At 35.5% G+C, this 22,365-nt stretch overlaps 1 protein-coding gene across 2 annotated transcripts in view; it reads right to left on the bottom strand.

Moving 5' to 3' along the window:
* CEP85L (centrosomal protein 85 like) overlaps positions 1-22,365 on the bottom strand; it is a 147,335-nt gene that overhangs the window by 11,879 nt on the left and 113,091 nt on the right. For both annotated transcript variants that reach the window (XM_004382739.2, XM_023737189.1), the window contains exons 7-11: positions 16,833-16,985; positions 15,422-15,576; positions 9,860-9,977; positions 9,271-9,321; positions 270-377 (exon numbers count right to left, since the gene is read on the bottom strand). In XM_004382739.2, coding sequence (XP_004382796.1) covers positions 270-377; positions 9,271-9,321; positions 9,860-9,977; positions 15,422-15,576; positions 16,833-16,985 — 585 coding nt within the window. The remainder of the gene's footprint in view (positions 1-269; positions 378-9,270; positions 9,322-9,859; positions 9,978-15,421; positions 15,577-16,832; positions 16,986-22,365) is intronic.

Raw genomic sequence — 22,365 nt, 5'->3', positions numbered from 1 at the left:
CTTTAAGTCTCAGTTTCTTCATTTGTAAAACAGCAATAATAATAATATCTACATTATGTGCTGAGAGGCTAAAATGAGATATGTCTAAAGTGCTTAGTACAGTACCTGACAGTAAACACTCAATAAACTTCAGGTGTTCTCAATAAATAATCGTATTGATGTAAAAATATAAAAATAAAAATGTTCTATTAATATGTATAAAATAAGTATTTGTCTAAACTTATGTAGTGAATCATCCTTTGAAAGCAACTTGAATTTCTTCTACTTACCCCAAGCAATGCTTCTGTTAATCTCTGTATGTTTCTTTCTTTCTTTTCTAGCTCTTCCACCATCTTTTGAGTGATCAATTTCTCTTTAGATAGTCTCCCTTGCATAGACTAGAATAAAGAGAATTAGAAAGCAAAGCACGTTAACACTTAAAAGAAAATGTCAATCTAACACAAGTAACCAGGAATACTGGCTCTGAGTACTTTAGATTTTCTTTTCTCTCCAACCCCTTGGAAGATGAAGCCTTTACTTATAAATCAACTCATATAATTACTTCTAGAGTGAATGACTCCAAAGAAAAGAAGGAAAAAAAAAAATGCCGTCTTCACAAAAAAGTTTTTAACATGGGCAAAAGAAAACGTGTCAAACCGCAAGTTGCTATATTATAAACAAATATTAAAAAATTAATTTTTTGTACGTTGGGAATATATTAGCAACAAATCTGTATCTTTTTTACATTTTTCCTATAGTTAATAAGACGCAGTTTTTTATCATCCCTATTTTCTATTGTTTGAAATACAGCTAAACTCTCTTCTCTCAGAGTATAATATTACAAGCAGTGAATAAGATACTGAACTCAGGCCAATGGTCTATTATGGGACTCTGGTAAGGTAATATCTTTCCATGATAAAATTATAAATTATCTAAACATGGTACTATTATAAGAAAATCCTGAGTACACCAAAGCAGCATATAGGATATTTTATGAGTACCTGGGTCAGCTAACAGTCTGATCTTCAGCTACATCCCAACGAAAAACTTGCCATAAACCCTGTGGTTATTAGTGAATTATAGGTGTTTACGTAATTTTTGCTGTTGTTAACCCACAAGATCAATAAAACATATGACCAGAGGAGAGATTTCATTTTCCTTTTTTTTTTTTTTTCAGGTCTGTATTTAGACTCTGAAAATGCTTCAGATTGCTGACCACCTAAATAGCATATAATCCACTGTACCATTTTTTCCTTTACTACTTCTAGGTATAGTAAGAGAGGATAGCTTTCACTACGAGTTGAAACAAGACACCGTAAATAAAAAGCAATTTTCTCATTGAAAGTAACAGATCTTCAAACTTGTTGCTTTTTAATTTCATTTGTCTCTTAAATTCTAAAAGAAATTACATTTAATAACTCAAAAGCCAGATACAAATGAGATAAAACTCTTAACAAGTACAATTCCTTCCAGAGAAAGCTTATTTTGCATTCAACAAAAAATGAATCTCATGGCAGTCACACGAGACTGAGTATGTATATTATGTTTTTGGACACTAACATTGCTTTGTTATCTGTCATTTGATTGAACGGTAATATGGAGATTTATTTACCTAGCTGATGATCTATGTTTACTGACCTGACAAGATTACTTGACTGGAATTCAGAATTCAACCTATGTTTTCTTAAGATTTGCTAATGTTCATTTTAGTAGAATTATTTAGAATTATAGAAGAAAGGCACCACAGATCAGCTACTCTAATATACACATTTTTACAATGAAAACTGAATATAAGATGCTTTCATAACGCTGTAATATAATTCTCTAAAAGATTGTAAGTTTTTACATTTTTTTCCAATTCAGAGTTCTACTGAACGTGACTAATAATTAGCCAGTAAATCTGATTAATATGTTCCTATGTGAGACTGAATTTAAATCAGTGAAGAAACAGGCAATGTTCTCCATCAAAACAAATTGGAAACATCTAGCAACAGTACTGTTTGTTACAAGAAGGGAAATTCAGAATTCAGAATAATAAATGAAATTCAGAATAATAACAATCTGTTTATGATTCACTAGACATGCCAGGCATTGCTAAAATTAAAAACTTGTGTTATTTTTCAAATATCTACAATTTCTCTTTGAGTGCCCAGTTTAATAATTCTGCTAGGTAACTAATCTACAGGTATTTATTATGCTCATTCTTGAAGCTGAAAATTGGTTTTAAGCACATTTGTTGTTTTGATGTAAGTATCCAGAAATGCTAACCCTCTTCTGCCCCATATACAAATAGCTCAAAATGAGGGAAAGACAGGTGTGCCTTAGCTAACTGATTCTATATAATCTGCCAACCCATTTAAGAAGAAATCTTTTAAAAGAAAACTTACATCAGCAGTTTAATATATGTATGTGTGGGTGTACACACCATACAAGAGTTTCACAAATGCATTCATTCAGCAGAAATTATTGCGAGTACCGCTCTATGTACCGGGTGATACATTACTAAACAAAACAGTCAAAACTCTAGGTCTTATGAACTTTTATTTTACTGGGAGGAAGAAGACCAAAGAGACTAAACACAATAACTATGTAAGTTATATAGTACCATACGTTAGAACCGCACTAGTGCTATGGAGAACAGATAGAGCACGATAAGGGGAGAGGAAGGAGCTTAAATCTGAAATGGGGTAGAGTAAGGGTAGGGCTCATGGAAAGGTGGCACTTGAGCAACGGAAGAGCGTTGTAGTCAGTGTAAAGGTTCTGAGGCAGTTGGTGCCAACTGCATTTGAGAAAAAGCAAGAGAGGCAGGGTAGCTGAGAAGAGTAGATCAGAGTCAGAGAAGACAGCCACAGGGAACAGACTGTGAGGCCCAGTGTAAGAACTTTGACCTTTACTCTGACCTTTACTCTGGAAATAATGAGGAATCACTGAAGGGTTCCGAGCTGGGAAGTAACGTGATCTGATTTGTGTTTAATAGGATCACTTACGCTCATGAGAATAGAGGCAGGCAAGAGGGGAAGCAGGAATCCAGACAAGAGATAAAGATGGCTTGGACAGGGGTGGCGGCAGTGGAGGTTTTGAGAAGGGGCCAGATTCTAAATTATTTTGAAGGTAACATAATTTGCTGATAAATATGAGGTTAGAGAGGAGTCAAGAATAAGTCTAAGGTTTCTAGTCTGAGCAAATGGGAGGACAGACTTGCCATTAATTAAGATGGGAAATATGGAAGGAGTAGCAAGCTTTACTTATTTTTGGCTAGCAGGGGGTAGGATAAGAAACTTAGTTTTGGCCATGTTAAGTACATATGTCAAGTGGTGATGGTGAATAGGCATCTGGATCCACAAGTCAGTTCAGAGGAGAATTCTGAGCTACAGATAAATATTAAGCAGCGGTAAGCCCTGTTGGCACAGTGGTTAAGAGACTGGGGGTTGGCAGTTCAAATTCACGAGCCGCTCCTTGGAAAGCCTATGGGGTAGTTCTACTCTGTCCTACAGGGCCGCTATGAGTTGGATTCGACTCAATGGCAACGAGTTTTGGTAAGCTTACACCGAGTATTTTAAAGCCATGAAACTGGTAAGATCACCAAAGGAAGAAGTATAGAAAGAGAATACTGAGGATAGAAACAAACTCCTCCTTTTGAAATATGATACAATATTTTTGAAAATAATTTACATGCCTTCAAAACAAGCCTCATCATTAACAAATGAAACTAAACTTATCCCTAGATTATAAATTGGAAACACTTCTAATAAGGCATTAAATCCAATTTGTACATATTAGTCTACTAACCTGACTACATCTTTATTAAATAAGATTTATGACACGGGTCTCAAGTTTATTGTATCTAGTTAGATAAGTGAGAACAAAACAAAAATGACAACAAAAAACCTTAAAAAATTAATTCTTCTGAGATGTTTTTGTGAAATTTTACTGTACATATTTCAATTATCTAGGAACAAGGCACAAGTCAATCATTTTCAATTTACTGCTGAGAATAACTGAAAGTTTCATACTGTTATGATTCTATTAATACAAGCATACTATTTTTGCAAAAGCTTATGTAAATATACACAAAAGGTAATATAATAGTACTTGTATTAAGAAATAGCAATTAATAAGGGGCATGCATACTTAACGAGGTAAGATAATGATGCCACCTAGAGAGCATTAACAAGGGGAATACATTCTTTGAATGAGATTTAATAATATTTTCTCTCAACATCTTTAAAAAAAAATAAGTATACGGTTAGTGGTAACAGCACAGGATTATGGAGTCAAAACGAGGTTCTGCGTCTGTATCTTTGCGCTGTTTTTACTTGTGAAGTACTGTGAAAATTATGCAGTGTGTATACAGATGACACCTTTGAGTGTTTGCCCAGTTCATAAATCTTTTGAGTCGTAAGTGTTTATGTTTGTACTGGGATTCTGTACTCTTGAGTCACAGCTGACAGGGTCAGCTTGACTAACTCTGAGGAATTGGGACTTGGACCTGGAGTCTGTGAGTTAGATTCTGCAGATGGCTAGAAGTGAACTATGGAACTGAAGAGCTGTGGGTAGCCATGTTCTGCCATGTGAGCTAAAGAAGGAAAAGAAGTCAGTCTGCAGAGAGAGAAATTAATAAAAAAACTGCAATGAGAGAAGCAACAAAGCCTCTTCTTTCCTAAAGCCTGGTTCATTCCTACCTACGGATTCCAAAAGACATCTCTGCATTCTTACGTAGATTCTACTATTTTTCTTAGGCTAAACTGAGTTAGCTCTGTTGCTTACCATCAGAAAGCCCAAATGACTTTCACCTGGCAGGAAATATTTATGCAACAAACGCTAATTCCATTCTGCTTAAATATTAAAAAGGGCCCCTGTCAAACTTATCATAGTGGGTGAAGTTCCTTATGGGCCAAAGTTTTTGTTTTGTTCACTATTTATGCCCTAGAAGAGTGCCTGGTCTATGGTAGGCGCTCAGTAAACAGTTATTGAATAAGCTGAATTACTGAATAAATGAGAAATGTGAAAAGTTACTATTGACTCAATATCCAATTTAGTTTTTGTTTAAGTGAAAGGCTATGTTCATTCACTCAACAAGTAAGTCGTAATCTATTGTGTGCAAGGCACTGTGCTAAGTGCAAAGTTGGATAAGGATTGTTTAAAAACCCTAGAGCACCCATCTTACAATAGTATAAAAAATATTTAGTAATAAATTGAACAAAAGAAGTACAAAACATACTCTGAAAGTTACAAAACACTGTTGAAAGAAATGAAAAATAAATAAATAAATGGAAAAACATCCACGTTCATGGACTGGAAGTTTTAAAACTATTAAGATGGCAAACTCTATGAGGCAGTTCTACTCTGTCCTATTAAGATGGCAACACTTCCCAAATTGATTTATAAATTCAACATAATGCCTCTCAGAATCCCAGCTCATTCTAAAATTAGTAATTAATTTCCAGAATAGCAAGACAATCTTGAAAAACAACAGAGTTGGAAGAACTCACATTTTCCAATTTCAAAACTGTACTATTGCACAAAACAACAGTAATCAAGACAGTGTGGTTCTTGTATAAGAATAGTCATAGCGATTCGTGAAATAGAGAGTCCAGAAATAAACCCATGTGTCTATGGTCAACTAATTTTCAACAAGGGTGCCAAGGTGATTCAGTGGGGAAAGAATAGTCTTTTCAACATGTTGCTGGGACAACTGGATATCCATATGCAAAAGAATGAAACTGGACCTTTACCTCATACCACATACAAAATTTACTCAAAATGGATTCAAGACCTAAATGCAGCTTTGATAAAAGGCATGTTTTGGCTATGATTTTCAAAAATCACTATAATTTCTAATAATAATATTTTCATTTTCTATGCACCATAAAGCAATCACATAGGTAAACTTTTAAAAATTAAAAATATCTTTAGGAAGAAAGAGAGAACTTCCTGTCAAGAAACATCACAATGGAAAAATTTGGTAACAGATAAGCATGATGGCTGAACAACATGATGAACGTAACTGATGTCAATGAACTGTATATGTGAAGATTGTTAAAATGTCAAACGCTTTGTTACCAAAAAGCAGTGAAAATTTTAAAATATTGAACAGAATGACATATAATTAAATTTTATTCTATAGATTCATTTACATATGGTCACAACATATCTAAATGTAACTAAAAACTGGGCCAAGGTGTAAGAATAAATTACATTAAGATGCTTCCACAAATAGAAAAAAAGCACATTTCAATTAATACAAATACAAAGTGAAAGATAGTATGTGAGAAATAAAATCTCCCAAGTCTTATCCATCAAAGTTTCAGTGCCAATGTTCATGTGTTGAACATCCTTAATTTGGATCAAGATAACATTTATTCATATTTATTTCCTGGAAAATGTTGCCAACTGAAATAGAAATTCCTTTTTGTGGTCTATGATAAGAAGTCAGATTACAATGGCTGAGGAAAGCTAATGATTTTGTGATTCTAATGGCTTGTGTAACAAGTGAAGTTATATCTGTAGCAAAATAAAATAAAGAGCATACCTTCTGCAAATCAATGCATCAGGGCCGTACATTTCTTGAATTGGATTGGATGGTTGACTGAATTGATAAATTAGTTAATATGAACAAAAGATAATCAAGCTACTGTCTATATTTTTGACTCTGAGTTTCTTTTTTACTTGCATTTTAAGAAACAATATCAGAATTGGGAAATATAAAAATAAAAATTTATTCAGCAAAATTTGTCCAATGCCTTCCCATCACACTAGAATAAAAATAAAATAAAATCCAAAGACATATGCCGCTACATAATCTGGCCCAGGCCGTGACTTCTCACCAGTCTACCCTGCAATCACTGCTCTCCAGATGAGCCAGCCTTCTTGCTGGTCTTGAAGCCCACCACGCCCATTCAGGGCATTTGTTGCTCCCTTTGCCTGGAGTGGTCTTCCCCTGGATATCGTCTTTCAAATCTCTGCTTAAATATTACCTTCTCAGGAAAAATCTTATGATCACACTACCTGATGCAGCACACTTTGTCCTCACCCTCTACCCTACTTAATTTTTTTTTCTAATTTTTTTTTTTTTATTGTACTTTGGATGAAGGTTTACAGAACAAATAGCTTCTCATTAAACAGTACACATACTGTTTTATGACATTGGTTAACAACCCCACAACATGTCAACACTCTCCCTTCTCAACTTTGGGTTCCCTACAGCTTTCCTGTCCCCTCATGCCTTCTAGTCCTTGTCGCTGGGCTGTTGTGCCCCATTAGTTTCATTTTGTTTTATGGGGCTGTCTAATCTTTGGCTGAACAGTGAACCTTGGGAGTGACTTCATTACTGAGCTAAGAGGGTGTCCGGGGGCCATACTCTCAGGGATTCTCTAGTCTCTGTCAGGCCAGTAAGTCTGGTCTTTTTTTGTGAGTTAGAATTTTGTTCTATATTTTTTCCAGCTCGGGACCCTCTGTTGTGATCCCTATCAGAGCAGTCAGCGGTAGTAGCTGGGCATCATCTAGTTGTACTGGACTCAGTCTGGTGGAGGCCCTACTTAATTTTTTTAATAGCACTTAACACTACCTGACATTGTATTAGTTTTCCATTTTATCCATTTAACCCCACTAGAATGGCCAGGGACTTGTTGTGTTCACTGATGAATCACAGAGCCTACAACAATGGCTGACATATAGGTAGGTGCTCGGTAATGATCTGGTGAATGAATAAAAGAATGAGAATCCATTTAATCCACAAATTTTGGATTGTACATAATGCGTCTGGCACTCTGCTAAGCTCTACATACACAGATGATCTACAGAGTTTCCACTCTCAAGAAACAAAGTATAGGGTAGAGACACAAATAGGTAAAAAGTATTATAGTTTGAAAATACATAAAGAATATATAGAATTACTAGGAGGGGGAGGTAAGGTAAAAGGGGAGTGGTTAATTCTACCTAAAAGGTAGAGAGGATCTTTCCAGGTTTTACCGGAGAAGTAACGCTTTTGCAGAGTCCTGAAAACTGAGTACAATGGTTTTCCAAGAAGAACATAAGCACTTTTGGGAAACTATAAACACTGAAATTTACTGAGACCGTGTAAGTGCATGCATATGTGCAGTATGTTTACATGAGAACGCATGGTATGTAAATCCTGAGAGTAGAGAATTAGGAAGGAGATACAGAAGCATATTGCAGGAATGACAGGCTAAGAATTCAGGGCGTTATCCCACAGATAATAGGCAGCTACTAGATTCGTGGCTCAATGGTTAAGAGCTATGGCTGCTAACCAAAAGGTCAGCAGTTTGAATCCACCAGTCGCTCCTTGGAAACCCTATGGGGCAGCTCTACTCTGTCCTATAGGGTTGCTGTAAGCCAGAATTGACTCGATGGCAACAGGTTTACTTTTTTTAGTTAGATTACTTACACACTTGAGAAGGATCACCTAAACAGCATTAGAGAGGACTGAAGCAGGTTGGGCATGGGGAGCATAATTGGTAGGTAGAGAAAACAAGTTAGGAGAAAAGAGATCTTTATACTAAACCACAAACCAAATCCCTTGGCCACTGAGTCAATTCTAACTTACAGTGATTCTACAGGACAGAGTAGAACTGTCCCATACAGTTTCCAAGGTGGTAGTCCTTATGGAAGCAGACTACCATATCTTTCTTCTGCAGAGCAGCTGGTGGATTCGAACTGACAACCTTTCAGTTAGCAGCCAAGCACTTTATCCACTGTGCCACCAGGGCTGCGATCTTTATATTAGGCAGTATCAATGGGGATACCAGGAGCGGACAGAGAAATGCCTGTGGGATACCAATATTTAAGGGCTAGGGCAGAGGAACAGAGCTAATATAGAACTCTGAAGAGAATCTGATAGAAGGAAGGAGAATAAAATGGACAGAGTGGTGCTATGGATGTTTCCAGATGGGAAAAATGTACGAGATAAAATAATACGTGAGCTCAAAATACTCCCTTGTTTTTAACTATTAGGCCATTGATGACCATAGCCAAACATGTTCTGAGTAGTGAAGATAGACTATAGATCAATTAAGAAGAGAAGGAGAGGTAAGGAATAAAGAAAAGCAAGCTTAAGATCACAAATTTTTTCAGAAGTGATTTAACAAACAGCATTTTCTTTCTAAAAAACTGAAGGAGTAATATTAAAGACTTTACGACTTCACCTCAAGTACTTATTAATATTATCTCTTCATAGAAATATATACACGCTTTAACATTTTTTAAGTTAACTAACCATTAAGAGTAAATCAGCATATAACTAAACTAAAATTAGTACAAAACATTCCTTACCTGAATTTCTAAAATCATTCTGTCAATCTCAACTTGTTGGCTGTCTATTACCTAAAGAACAAGAAATAAAAATCAGTTTGAACCAAATCATTTTTTTTTCCATTGCTTTTTAACAGTGCTAATATTTCAAGAAATCAAAGAAAAGGCCAGGGAATTAAGAATTTATTTTTTAAAAAATCAGGATGTGGTTTTTTTTCTGAATAAAAATATTCATATCAAGTCTCTCCTTTAAATAACAACATGATTTGGACTGCAGATATGTAAAATGCAAAAGTCTTCCTCCAGTTCCTGATAAAACTTTTCTTTAATTTATGCAAATTATAAAAATAACTGAGGCAGACTTTGAATAACTTAGAAAGGAAAAAGATATCCTTTTGTTTTTAGCTAACAAGTAATACAATTTTTTAGTTTGGCTTTTATCTTAATTTTTTTTAAATTCCTATTTTCTTTCCAAATAAAAACATTTAAACTAAAAATCACAAAAGCTATTAACTATTAGCAAAGCTATAAATAACTATAAATTATGTATCTACCCACACATATCCACACAGCATAGATTTCACGTTTACTATCAAATGTATCTACTGACCTTACTAGCATTTTCATTTTGTTCTCTGAGGTTATCATTTTCATTCTGAAGCTGCTTTGCATCTAACATGGGGAGGCGGATTCCATCTTCAAGGCATCGTTCTACTTTTTGCTGCAAACTGTTTTAGAAAGACATTATATGAAGAAAATAAAGTCTACTTGCTGAGTGTGGTCCTTCTAGATGACTTCAACATAACTGAAGTCCCTTCTTAGGGTCTATAATACTTTTCAATCAAGGAATAATCAAGACCCAGAGACAAGAGATGAATAAGTGTGAAGACCTGTATTTCATACAAGTAAGTAGGGATCATAATCAGCTGGTAGCTTAACATCTTTTCAAGCAATGGCAAATTGGAGACCAGAGTCAAGATTTGCTCAGTATGTGACATCCTTAGGTCCTATAGCGCTAGTGAGATTCCTCATTACCCCAACCCCAGCTACGCAATCTAACCCATTTTTCCCCCTCTCCCTAAAAATTAGAGAATTTCATTAAGATGACCATCGTAGAAGCTCAAGAATGTGGATACGTGTCTTTTGCCCTTTATTCTTTTTTTTTTGCTTTTAAAATTTTATTTGTTGTTGTTGAGAACATACTCAGCAAAACATACACCAATTCAACAGTTTATACATGTACCATTTAGTGACACTGACCACATTCTTCAAGTTGTGCAACCATTCTCACCCTCCTTTTCTGAGTTGTTCCTTCCCCATTAACATAAACTCACTGCTCCCTAAGGTTCCTATCTAATCTTTCTACTGATCCCATAAAGACAGTTCTTAAAAGAGCATAATGCTCAAGGCAGACCTTTTTTACTAGTTAAACTAAACTACTGTTCAGTTTTAAGATGACTTCAAGGGATATTTTTGGCTTAAGGTTTAAAAATTATCTGAGGGCAATAGTTTCAGGGGTTTATCCACCCTCCATAGCTCCAGAAAGTCTAGAGTCTATGAGAATTTGAAATTCCTTTCTCCCCTTTTGATCAGGATTCTTCTATGGAATCTTTGATCAAAATGTTCAGTCATGGTACCCAGGCACCATCCAGTTCTTCTGGTCTTATGGCAAAGGAGGCAATTGTTCACAGAGGCAATTAGTCACACATTCCATATCCTCCTTGTGTTGGTGAATAGAGACCAATTGTTGTGCCTTGGGTGGCTGCTTGCAAGCTTTTAAGACCCCAGGCACTACACAATGAACTAGGAGGTAGAACAGAAGCACTACACATATTAGGCCAATTAACTGGGATGTCCCATGAAACCATTACCCTAAACCTCCAAACAAAGGAACCAAATCTCATGAGGTGTGTGGTTGTACATAGGCAACCTCAGTAGCTTTTTTTTTTTTTTTTGGTCACTGTTGTAAATATATCCATCACACAATTTTTGCCAATTCAACTTTTTACAGGTGTATAATTACAGCAATTACAATAATTGGCTGTGCAACCCTACCCTTAATCAAAGTGATTTTCCATCACTGTTAACCTCCCTTTTCCCCCTCCCTCTCACCCCTGGTAACAACTAATAAACTTTGGTCTCTATACATTTGCCTTTTTTTGTCTTTTTATAACAGTGAGATCATACAGTATTTGTCCTTTTGTGATCAGCCTATTTCGTTCAGCATAATGTCTTCAAGCTCCATCCACACTGTAGCATATATCAAGACTTCATTTGTTCTATTGGCTGAGTAGTATTCCATTGTGTATGTCTACCAAATTTTGTTTATTCATTCATCTGTTGATGGGTATTTAGGTTATTTCCACCTTTTGGCTATTGTGAATAGTGCCGCAATAAACACTGGTGTACAAGTCTCTTTTTGAGTCTCTGCTTTCCAGTCTTTTGGGAATATACCTAGGAGTGGGATTGCTGGGTCATATGGTAGTTCTATTTTCAGTTTTTTGAGGAACCACCACAGTTTTCTGCAACGGCTGTACCATTTTGCATTCCCACCAGCAATGGGTAAGGGTTCCAATTTCTCCACATCCTTGTCATTGTTTGTTATTTTGTTTTTGCTTTTTTTTTTTTTTTTAGCCATCCTAGTGAGAGTAAAATGGTATCTCATTGTGGTTTTGATTTGCATCTCTCTGATGGCTGACGCTGAGCATGTTTTCATGTGTTTGGTTGGCCTTTTGAATGTCCACTTTGGTGAAAATGTCTATTCAAGTCCTTTGTCCACTTTATGACTGAGTTATTTGTCTTTTTGTTGATAAGTTGCCAAAGTTTTTTTATTTATTTTAGTTATCAGTCTTGTCAGATATATGGTTTTCAAAGATATTCTCCCAGTCAGTAGCTTCTCCTCTCACTGTTTTGGTAAAGTCTTTGATGAACAAAAGTTTTAAATTTTTATGAGGTCCCATTATTTATTTTGTATTTTGCTCTTTATGCTTTTGTTGTTATATCAGATAATCCACTGTTGAAAACTAGGTCTGACAGCATTGCCCCTACTCGTTCTTCTAAGAATTTTATGGTTTTAGTTTGCACATTTAGGTTCTTAATCCATTTTGAATTTGTTTTTGTGTAGGATGTGAGGAATGGATCCTATTTCATTTTTCTGTAGGTGGAAATCCAGTTTTCCCAGCACCATATACTGAAGAGACTCTTCTTTCCCCATCAAATGGACTTAGCACCCTTGTCAACAAGCAGTTAACTACAGATGTGTGGGTTTATTCTACTGTTCTATGTGTCTATAATTATACCTGTACCAGGCTATTTTGACTACTGTAGCTGCATTTAAAAAAAAAACAAAAAAAAACACCGTTGCTGTGAAGTCAATTCTGACTCATAGTGACCCCACAGGATAGAGAAGAACTGCCCCATAGGGTTTCCAAGGAGTGGCTGGTGGATTCAAACTGCTGACCTTTTGGTTAGCAGTCATAGCTCTTAACCACTGCACTGCCAGAGCTCCCCATATAAAGTTGAGGATTGGTTTTTCTATTTCTGTTGGAATTTTGATCAGGATTGTGTTAAATTTGCCTGTTATTCTGAAATCAGCAAAAGTTTGCTTGTAAGAAGCAGTTGTTGCCTAAACCAGCAGAATTATATTTCTACTATATTTATTACTTGACCTAACAGTTTCTTGTTCTATCCATACAGCACAGCTGCATTTTAGGAGCAGAAACAACAAAATGATGCCTCTCTGGCAAGTTAGGAATAAAAGAATACAGGAAAAAATACAGGTGCTAGTCTTGACGAAGGAAGAGTAGTAATATTTGGGTTAAATGGAACATTAGCAATGACAGTCAAAATAAAAACAAAATCAGAAGCAAGAAAACCAGTAATAGTCCTATTTTAGCTTGTAATCATACTCAAGAGTTGTACAGTACTAAAAGAAACAGACTTCTTATAATTTGGGTTTTGTTATCTTATTTTTTTTCTTTCAGGCATTATGGCTATGTTGTGTTTTTCCTCTCTTCCAAAAAAGAAGAAACGCTGTATCTAAATTTTAGACAAAGAACTTACAGTCCTAGATAGTAGAATAAGGACTTTCGCTATGTTAGTAACTAACGGCACCAGAGAAGTTTTTATGTATTACCAATGTAGTATACTGCTTTTTCAGTTTAAATGTGAAAAATAAATTATTTCTATTTCAGAGTAAGTTTTTTTTTCCCAATTCGGTGTCAAGATACTACTTCTATGTATTTATAACATTTCAAGAGATGAATTTTAAGATGATGCATTAAAAATATTAAAGTCTTCCCCCCTACTACCTACAAAAAAAAAAGCCTGCTGTAAAGAGGGGAAAATGTACTTTGTCATGGGAAAATACAAGTTTTTTTTTTTCCCATATGTACATTTTCAGGTTATGAAGTACACTCAGGAAGGTAATAAATATCTTCAATAGTAGAGCTACTTACTCTTATATTAGTAGGGATTTCACTCACATATTTTATTTAGATTTCATTTCTAATGGAAAACCTTCCTTATTTCATTTATAAAACCCAATCATTCTTAAATATTCATAAGGTATGGAACTTAGAAATATTATATAAAAATAAATAAATGTTTCACAGTCACATATACATCTTAAGTTCCTTAGGAACTTGAGGAATATTTTATTATAGACTGAGAAAACTGAAATTACCCACCCCGTACAAAATTAAGTGACACCAGAGCCACACAATTATTGAAGAATTACAGAAGCCCTTCTTTGGTCCGTTGTATCTATTTGAAATGAAGAGAAATTTTCTAGGATAAAGTTATTGCAGATAGTGTTAAGATAAAGTTAAGAAATGGAAAATGGATTCTCAAATGCACTGTACTCAATCTTTCCAAATCAAGAATACTAGGCTCAGTGTTCTCTAAAAACCTACTAAGAGAGAAAATGCTAACAGATCTAAAATCGTATTAATAGGTAAAAGCACACGATGGAACAAAACACAAACATCAGAATTATTTTCAAGTTTTTCTAATTTTGCATAAAACAATACAATTTGAGTTTATGATCATAATGCTCTATAAAACAGGACAGATACATTATCTCCTTTTATTTAATCAATAAAGATAATGAAACAAATGTATGGTTGAATTAGTGGTGGTCAGGAAGCTGTTTTGAGACTAGAAAGTAAGATGTAGATGTGGAGTCATAAAAAGGGAAATTAAAGAGCAAGAAAGGAGAAAGGAGGAGAAAAATAATGGTAGAGTCAAAAATATATATTTTTTAAATTTGGAACTGAGATTAGGAACACTGAAGACTGAATTGTCCCAGAAAGTAGAGATTTTCTACATTGAAATTCAAGGAAAAAAGGTAGATTAGGCACATTTAAGACTTTGAAAGTAGCAGTAAAGCAGTATTTACATGGAATTATCACTGAGAATACAGTGAGTTATATCATTGATATATACGCACGAACAGTGTATTTCTTACATTTAGCTTTTTGTTTTGTTATCTTATTCTTCAGTATAGTTTTATCTACTGATGGTTAATAATCTAGTAATTGGTTTCAATTTTATAAAACAGAGAATACATGTAGCCACGCATACAATGCAGTTCTTTAGGCTTTCAGGAATCCAGTTTCAATTTCCAAGTTTAAATACACTAGCTGAAAACACTGATAAATAATATTAACTATAATTCTAACTGTATTACTTTAAAAGACAAGAGTCCCATAAAGCAAGGTATGTGAGTAAATGTGAAGGCACATGGCAAAAAGGTCGTATCTGCTACTCATGTAAGGTGCAATCAATGAATCAATTATTTCATTTTAATATGTTTCATTGAGAAGTACAGTTTGAGCACTGTTATTTTTGCTGCCCCTTTTTTGCTCTTTAAATTTTTTACTTATTTTTTGACAAAGCCAAAAGATAAAGGATTTGTGCTAATACTTCCAGTGTTCAATTGGAATACTTTTACCATTTTCATCTAAAACCTTTGGCAAAATGTCAACATGCTGCATGGAGATGTTAATTCACAACTGAGACATCCTGTTTCAATGAAATTATACTTCTGCTTCTTAAAGATACATCTTTAAGAATAACAGAGCAACCTTACAAATTATTCTGTATGAAATACTTTATGAAAAGTACTAATATTTTTAAAATAAAGTATAAGGATAACTGCAGATTTTCTTACCTCTGCACTGTGGTTACCAACTCCTTTTCTTTCTTTTTCTGGCAAATTAGCTGTGCCTCTTTCTCTTCACACTGTTTTTTGATTTCTTCAAGCTTTTTCTCCGTATCTATCAAAGTCTCTTGCAAATTCTTATTTTTTTCTTCTAGAACCTGAAGCTAAGAGAAATTTTTTAAAGTTCTTAATACATGGAATGTATTTAAATGTGTTTTAATTAGAAATTCTTTCTTTGTTCTCAAAAATTAATAGACATGGTTAAAATCACACTATCTTCATTTCATCTTCAGTACTTATTAACAATCGATCTCCTCCTCTGTATGGAAGGGAGCTGGGAGAATGGAATTATGAAGATGAAGAGAATGAAGTCAGAAATTTCTAGAAGACAGAGACAGAAAAGTGAATGATCTCATGTTTTTTAATCTATACTGATCTCTGTTCCTGCTGCTGCAACTCCTGTGGTCCCTCTTTAGTTCCTTCCTGACTTTAACCTCTTTTGATTTTTCAACTTTTAAATTAATATAAAAGAGAATGCTATGTACATCTGCAGTCTGTAGAATAATGACATTCCATGCATTAGACCAATGATTCTCAATTAAGGGTGAGTCCCCCCCTCCAACGGACATCTAGCAATGTCTGTGGATATTTTTTGTTGTGCAAGGAGGGAGGGAAGAGCACTGCTTTTGGCATCTGGTAGGAAGAAGCCAGGAATGTTGCTTAACATCTTACAATACACAGAACAGGCTCCTACAACAAAAAAACTAACAGGTTCCAAAGGTGAATAGTGCTGAGGCTAAAAAACTCTGGATTAGAAAGAATTTGGGAAGAAACTGAAGAGTAGGTTTAACAGGCTTACAAATAAGGTTAAAAGGGCAGGCCTCACCAGAGTTGGTAGAAAGACTTTGGAAAAGGTTTTATTAAAAAAGGAAAATGTTCAGAAGAAAAGTCAGAGGAGTAAATGGAGGTCAAAGATCAAGGTATAAGAAAGAAATTTATGGAAAGGTTAAGGAGAATGAAGAAAATCAAGTATCTAGAAAGACAGTCAACAAAAGATCTTATTGAGCCTTGGTGGAGCCCAGAAAATATCGGGAAAGGCTTGTTGTGGGGGGAGGTATCACACTCATCTAGAAACTACCTTTAAGGTAGAACCTAAGTGAGAGAGTTACTGCATAGGTTCACTGGGAAGATGAGCACACACCAACTGCCAATAAGAAAGATCTACTCATGCTGAGATGAACAAAGTTTCTGATTCAACTTAAGTCCTAAAAACAGCAATTAAACACAAAGATTTAACTTATAATTAGCCAAATATATAATTAAAAATTTAAATTATAAAAATGGCTAAACTTCTAAAGAGTCAACTTATATATAACAGGTTTTCATGTCATTAAAAGATGAGCATTTTATTTCACGTTACCTGTAGACTCTGACTCTGTACATCATCTAGAGTTGGCAGATCAGCCAGATACTTTTCCAAGGTCTCAATTCTTCTCTGCTTTTCTTTGTTTTGTTCGGATTCCTTCTGACATTTCTTTTTCAGGCTACTGATGTATCTATCTCTGGTTTTAAGCTAAAGAAAAAGATTATGCTCTTTAATGGCTTTGAGTCATTAAAAATAAATAAATAACAAAATCATCATTCCAGTGCTAGGCATCATTAAATTCACCAACAGTTCTATGTTGTAGTTAAGAAGACCATAAACTTAACTAAGATTTACCTTTTTTCATCAATTCTAAGATATATATTTCTTCAAAATTTCCTCTCTCTCAAATCAAGAACTTTTGGGGTTTTTTCTTGTTTGCTTGCTTTTACAACTTATGGCATCTTTTAAATTGCTGTCAGCTGGGTGGCAGTTATGAGGTAGCCGTTACTACTTACACCTGTGCAAACTGGGCAAGGCTTGTCATATCTTTGTCATTTCAATAACATTTCTGAACATGTTGAAACTACGTGTTGAGTTTAAATGAAGTTTAAAATGTCTTAAAAAATTTTACATTATGATTAGACACTGAAACAAAAGTTACTGGATACGCAGAAAGACAGCCTCAGGGTATAGTTTTCTATCAGTGAAGCAAGTATGTATTCATCAGTGGAGGACTGACTCCAATTCCTTACCATCTTGCAAAGCTCTATCTAAATGCTTTATTCGAACCGAGAAAGGAAGACACCTATAAATAAAGTTGTTTTGTTACTAACAGATATGTAAAGGGATTGCTTATTACGTACTAAGCAATGCAACTAAAGCCAGAACTCACCAAATTCCCTAGGACCAGAGGAGGGGCTAGTGAGACCAATCCATGCCTCAAGCAAGACTACTGTTAAAGCATTGTCATAAGTGAATTTGCAGCATATTTTCTTTCTAAGAGGTACATAAAATAATGGTGTGTCTTACCACTGATGTTGTCTTAGGATTGATGAAATATGCTAATTTAATACCTACTATAGAACATATACCATACATGATCCTATTAAATTCCAATTTGTATCAACTGAATTTCAGACTTTTATGTACTAATTTTCTTACCCTACCACCTGAAATATGATGTTTAAATTTCATACTCAAAGCTCTTTCATACTTAAGATCAATTAAAAACAATATGTGTACATGAATAAAGCAAAAAAACCCAAATCCACTGCCGTGAAGTCGATTCCGACCATAGCAACTCTAAAGGACAAAGCAGAACTACCCTACAGGGATTCTGTAATCTTTATGGAGAGGAGCCCTAGTGGCACAGTGGTTAAGTGCTCAGCTGCTAACCAAAGGGCTGGTGGTTAGAAACCACCAGCTGCTCCATGGGACACAGATGTGGCAGTCTGATTCCATAAAGATTTATGGCCTTGGAAACCCTATGGGGCAGTTCTACTCTGTCTTATATGGTCACTATGCGTTGGAATCGACTTGGCAGTAATTTCCTCCCCCCGCACCCCAATCTTCATGGAAGCAGACTGCCACCTCTTTCTCCCACAGAGCAGCTGATGGGTTTGGACTTACGAACTTTTCAGTTAGCAGCTGAGTGCTTAACCACTGTGCCACCAGGGCTCCTTAGGATCTGTATATTACCCTGGGTCAGGGGCAACACTGGTAAAAGGAAAATTCTATTAATGGGGCTTTCTTGGGAGTAAAGGTGAGTATACTGGTGTGACATAATTTAACCCGTGATGGATCGGAATGGATAAACTCACTGACTGGTAGTGACCTGAAAGACCATTTAATACAATTCCCTTTTAAAATATGAGGCTCAGAGATCTTTAATGACTTAACTGAAAGCCACAAAGATCGAGTTGAGATTTAAACCTAGATCATCTGACTGAAAACCCATGTTCTTTCAATTCTTCCAGACCTCTCATTACCAAGTCTTTTCTCCCACAAAGCAGCTGGCAGGTTCCAACTGCCGACCTTTTGGTTAGTAGCTGAGCTTGGTGATCTGCTCCCATAACGATTACAGCCTAGAAAACCCTATGGGGCAGTTTTGCTCGGTCATACAGGGTTGCTATGAGTCATAATCAACTCGATGACACACAACAACTCATTACCAGGTTCATCTAGCAACCAGCTGTTCCTGGATTTCCCATCAACCAAACCGGCTCTGGCCTTAGCAAATGACCCTGTAAATTACAGAAGTAAGCGTAACTAACCAGCCTATTTTTACTAAATGTTCCCGAAGTTAGATTTGTTTAAGTGTCTAAAATGTAACACAATGCTGTCCTCAAAAAAGCAGCTACTAGAATAGGTTAGGCATGCTGTCTCTAAAACACAAAGGTGTCCTACTTCTTCTTCTTTTGGTTGACCAACTGTCTTCTTTGCTGTCATGTCAAGCTTGCTCCCCTTATCCCAAATCTCTGTCAATGCTCTCATAGTGGACACCATCTTGTTATTTGTTGATCACATATTATCACTGTGCCTTGGGTTTTTTCAGCCTGCTCACTGATGAGAAGATTTTTATTTTTGTTTTTTAAATTTCCAAGTTTTCTGTTGTTTCAGTTATTGAAGTCTAAACTCCAGTAATTACCTACAAGTAAATGAGGCATCACTAAGAAATCTTCCCTACTTTATTTATAAATGGTTAAGTTTTTCCATTCAGGAGGTGTTATGCAATACTGAGATCATTCCTAGAAGGCAATACGAAGGCCATGTTTTAGAAAAGATTATAGACATTTTTTTTCTTCATTTTTAAACACAATTATTGTAATAAAATCATTTAGTGAGAAATTTTTTTCCCCTAAATTTTACATAAATCATTATTATTAGAACCAAAGAATGAGCTGTAGAACTGTCTTGAATTTTACTCCCAGCTTACTCCTGACAATTACTAGCTATATGAATTCAGACAAGTTATTCAACTTCTCTCAGATTTAGTTATCTCATATTTAAAATGGGGGTATAATATAGATTTCATAAGGTTTCTCTGAAAAGTAGGATTAAATGAGAAAATGTGTTTAATGCACATTAACATGCTGTCTGACTCACAGAAGAAAGAGCTCAACAAGGGGTAACTAACTGCTCTATTGTTACTATTATGATATTAAATGTTTTTCTGCCAGGATTACAGAGGGCAAGTGCAGAAGGAAACAATGCTATCCAATTTCATGTGTGCCTGCAGTGCTGTTTAGTCAATTCATCATCAATGAGCCTGCTTTCTACTCTCTGCACTCCCTTCAAGAACTCAAGGCATCTCCATGTCCTCTGATACAAACTCTACTCTTCATTCATCTCTTCTCAAGCTTCTCTGGTACAGACATTTCCATTCTTAACCGTCTCATTCACAGAGAGGATACTGCTATTCTTTTCCAAAAGTAACTGTTATGGATTGAATTGTGTCTTCCAAAAAGATATGCTGAAGTCCTAACCCCTGTACTTGTGAATGTGACCTTGTTTGGAAAGAGGGTCTTTGAAGATGTTATCAGTTAGGTTAACATGAGGTCATACTGGAATAGGGTAGGTACTAATCCTATATGACTGGTGTCCTTATAAAAGAGAAAAGACAGAGAGACAGGAAAACAAAGGCAGATGCCATATGATGCTGCAGCTGCAAGCCAAAGAACACCTGGAGCTAAGAGAAAGTAGGAGAGAGATACAGAACAGATTTCTCCCTCAAAGCCTTGGAAGGAATCAACATGGCAAACATCCTGATCTTGGAATCTCAGCCTCCAGAACTATGAGAGAGTAAATTTCTGTTCTTATAAGCCACCCAGTTTGTAGTGTTTTGTTATGGCAGCCTTAAGAAACCAATCAGTAACTTCCACTCTGACATCTGTTATCAATATTTCCCTATTAGGAGCCTATTCCATCATGTGGTCACTCTGACATCTTTGATCTCTTCCTCTTTACTTGTTAAATCCCTAGTCCTTTATTTGGGGCTAACGTGCTCTCTTTTCTTCCCTCTTGGCAAAAATTATTTAAAAGAATTCATTAGTTAATTCATTTAACAATGTGCCAGGCACCATGGCTAGTGCTGCATATGCTATAGAGACACTTTCAGATATAGCCCCTGCCTCCAAAGAGCTTACAAAGAAATATATTTTAAAAACAGGGTGAGAGATAAATATCAAAAAGTATTTTGGGAAGGGCTGGAGACTGACTGGAAAGGGGCAGAAGGGAACTTCTTGGGATGATGGAAATGCTTTATGTCTTATTTTGAGTGGTAGTTACCTGGGTATATACTGGCAATACTGATCAAATTGAACACCCAAGATTACATTTACTGTATATAAATTACTTTCAATTTTTTAAAGTAAAATACTTAGAATTACAATAAAAACAACTATAACAGGAGAAGGACCGGGGGTGGGAGCAAAGCAGGCAGGGCAAGAGGAGATTCAGACACCAACCAAGAGGCTATAACAAAAGCTTTAGTAAGACATGAGCCAAGTTGTCCAAGCTGGTGGTGTTGGGCAGATTCTATATATATTTGAGAGATGAGCCTTCTCAGACTTAGTTAAGTTTCCAGCATGCATTAACTGAATACATAGCAAAGAACACTGAAGAAAAGTTTGGTTTTGTTTTGTTTGAGAAGTGTAGTGCAGTCAGAGATAGCTTAAGAATGGTATTTTAGACATGAAAAGTTTGAAATACCTTTAGGACACCCAAGCAGAGATGTCAAATAGGTAAAAGGTGTAAGCACTGGACACCAAAAGTAAAAAAAAAAAAAGACAAAAATTCAGTAACATATAAAAGTATATTTAAAAAATTTTATCTGGTGCTAATTTTTCACCACAGCCTCTTAATAAAGAAGTTTCAGCTTAAGGGAATATTTTAATTCCTCCCACATCTCTATTGACACCAATGAATATTTCCTGAGCTCCCCCTGGTTATGGTATTGTATAAAGCATGAGAAATATACAATCAAACCAAGAAACTTGTATTTAAAGTACTCTCAAATTAGCCAAGATAAAAACATCATACAGTTGAAAAAGACAAATATGTAAAATTTCTGTCAGTTTTGGAAGATAAAACTTTAATTCACACATATATATGTACACATTTATACAAAGATGATATCAACTGAGTCTCTATCAACAGCTCAAAACCTGCTGCAAAAATCACGGTGATCTGCTCCAAGATCATTTGAATAGAAGGATCAGTTACTAGAACTGTCAGCTGTGCGTATCAAGAGAAGTCTAAAACCAGTTCTGCCACTAAGCAGCCCAAGGATCAGTGGCTCATTCTCTCTCCAGTAAATTAGGGTTAGCATGTATCCCACCTGTGGAAGGCGGAAACGTGTCAACTTGTCAGAGAAGGAAAACTCAAAAATTTCCCACTAAAATGAGTGATAACAGAAAAGGCATTCAATAAAGTCCAACACCCGTTCCTCATAAAAACTCTCAATAAAATAGGTATAGAATGGAAATTTCACAACATAATAAAGGGCATCTATGCAAAACCAATGGCCAACATCATTCTTAATGGAGAGAGGCTGAAAACATTCCCCTAGAGAACAGGAACAAGACAA

Source organism: Trichechus manatus, unplaced genomic scaffold (genome assembly GCF_000243295.1).
Source record: "Trichechus manatus latirostris isolate Lorelei unplaced genomic scaffold, TriManLat1.0 scaffold00098, whole genome shotgun sequence".
Taxonomy (NCBI): domain Eukaryota; kingdom Metazoa; phylum Chordata; class Mammalia; order Sirenia; family Trichechidae; genus Trichechus; species Trichechus manatus.
The sequence above is the reverse complement of the archived record's forward strand: the minus strand, read 5'-3'. Positions and strand labels throughout refer to the sequence as shown.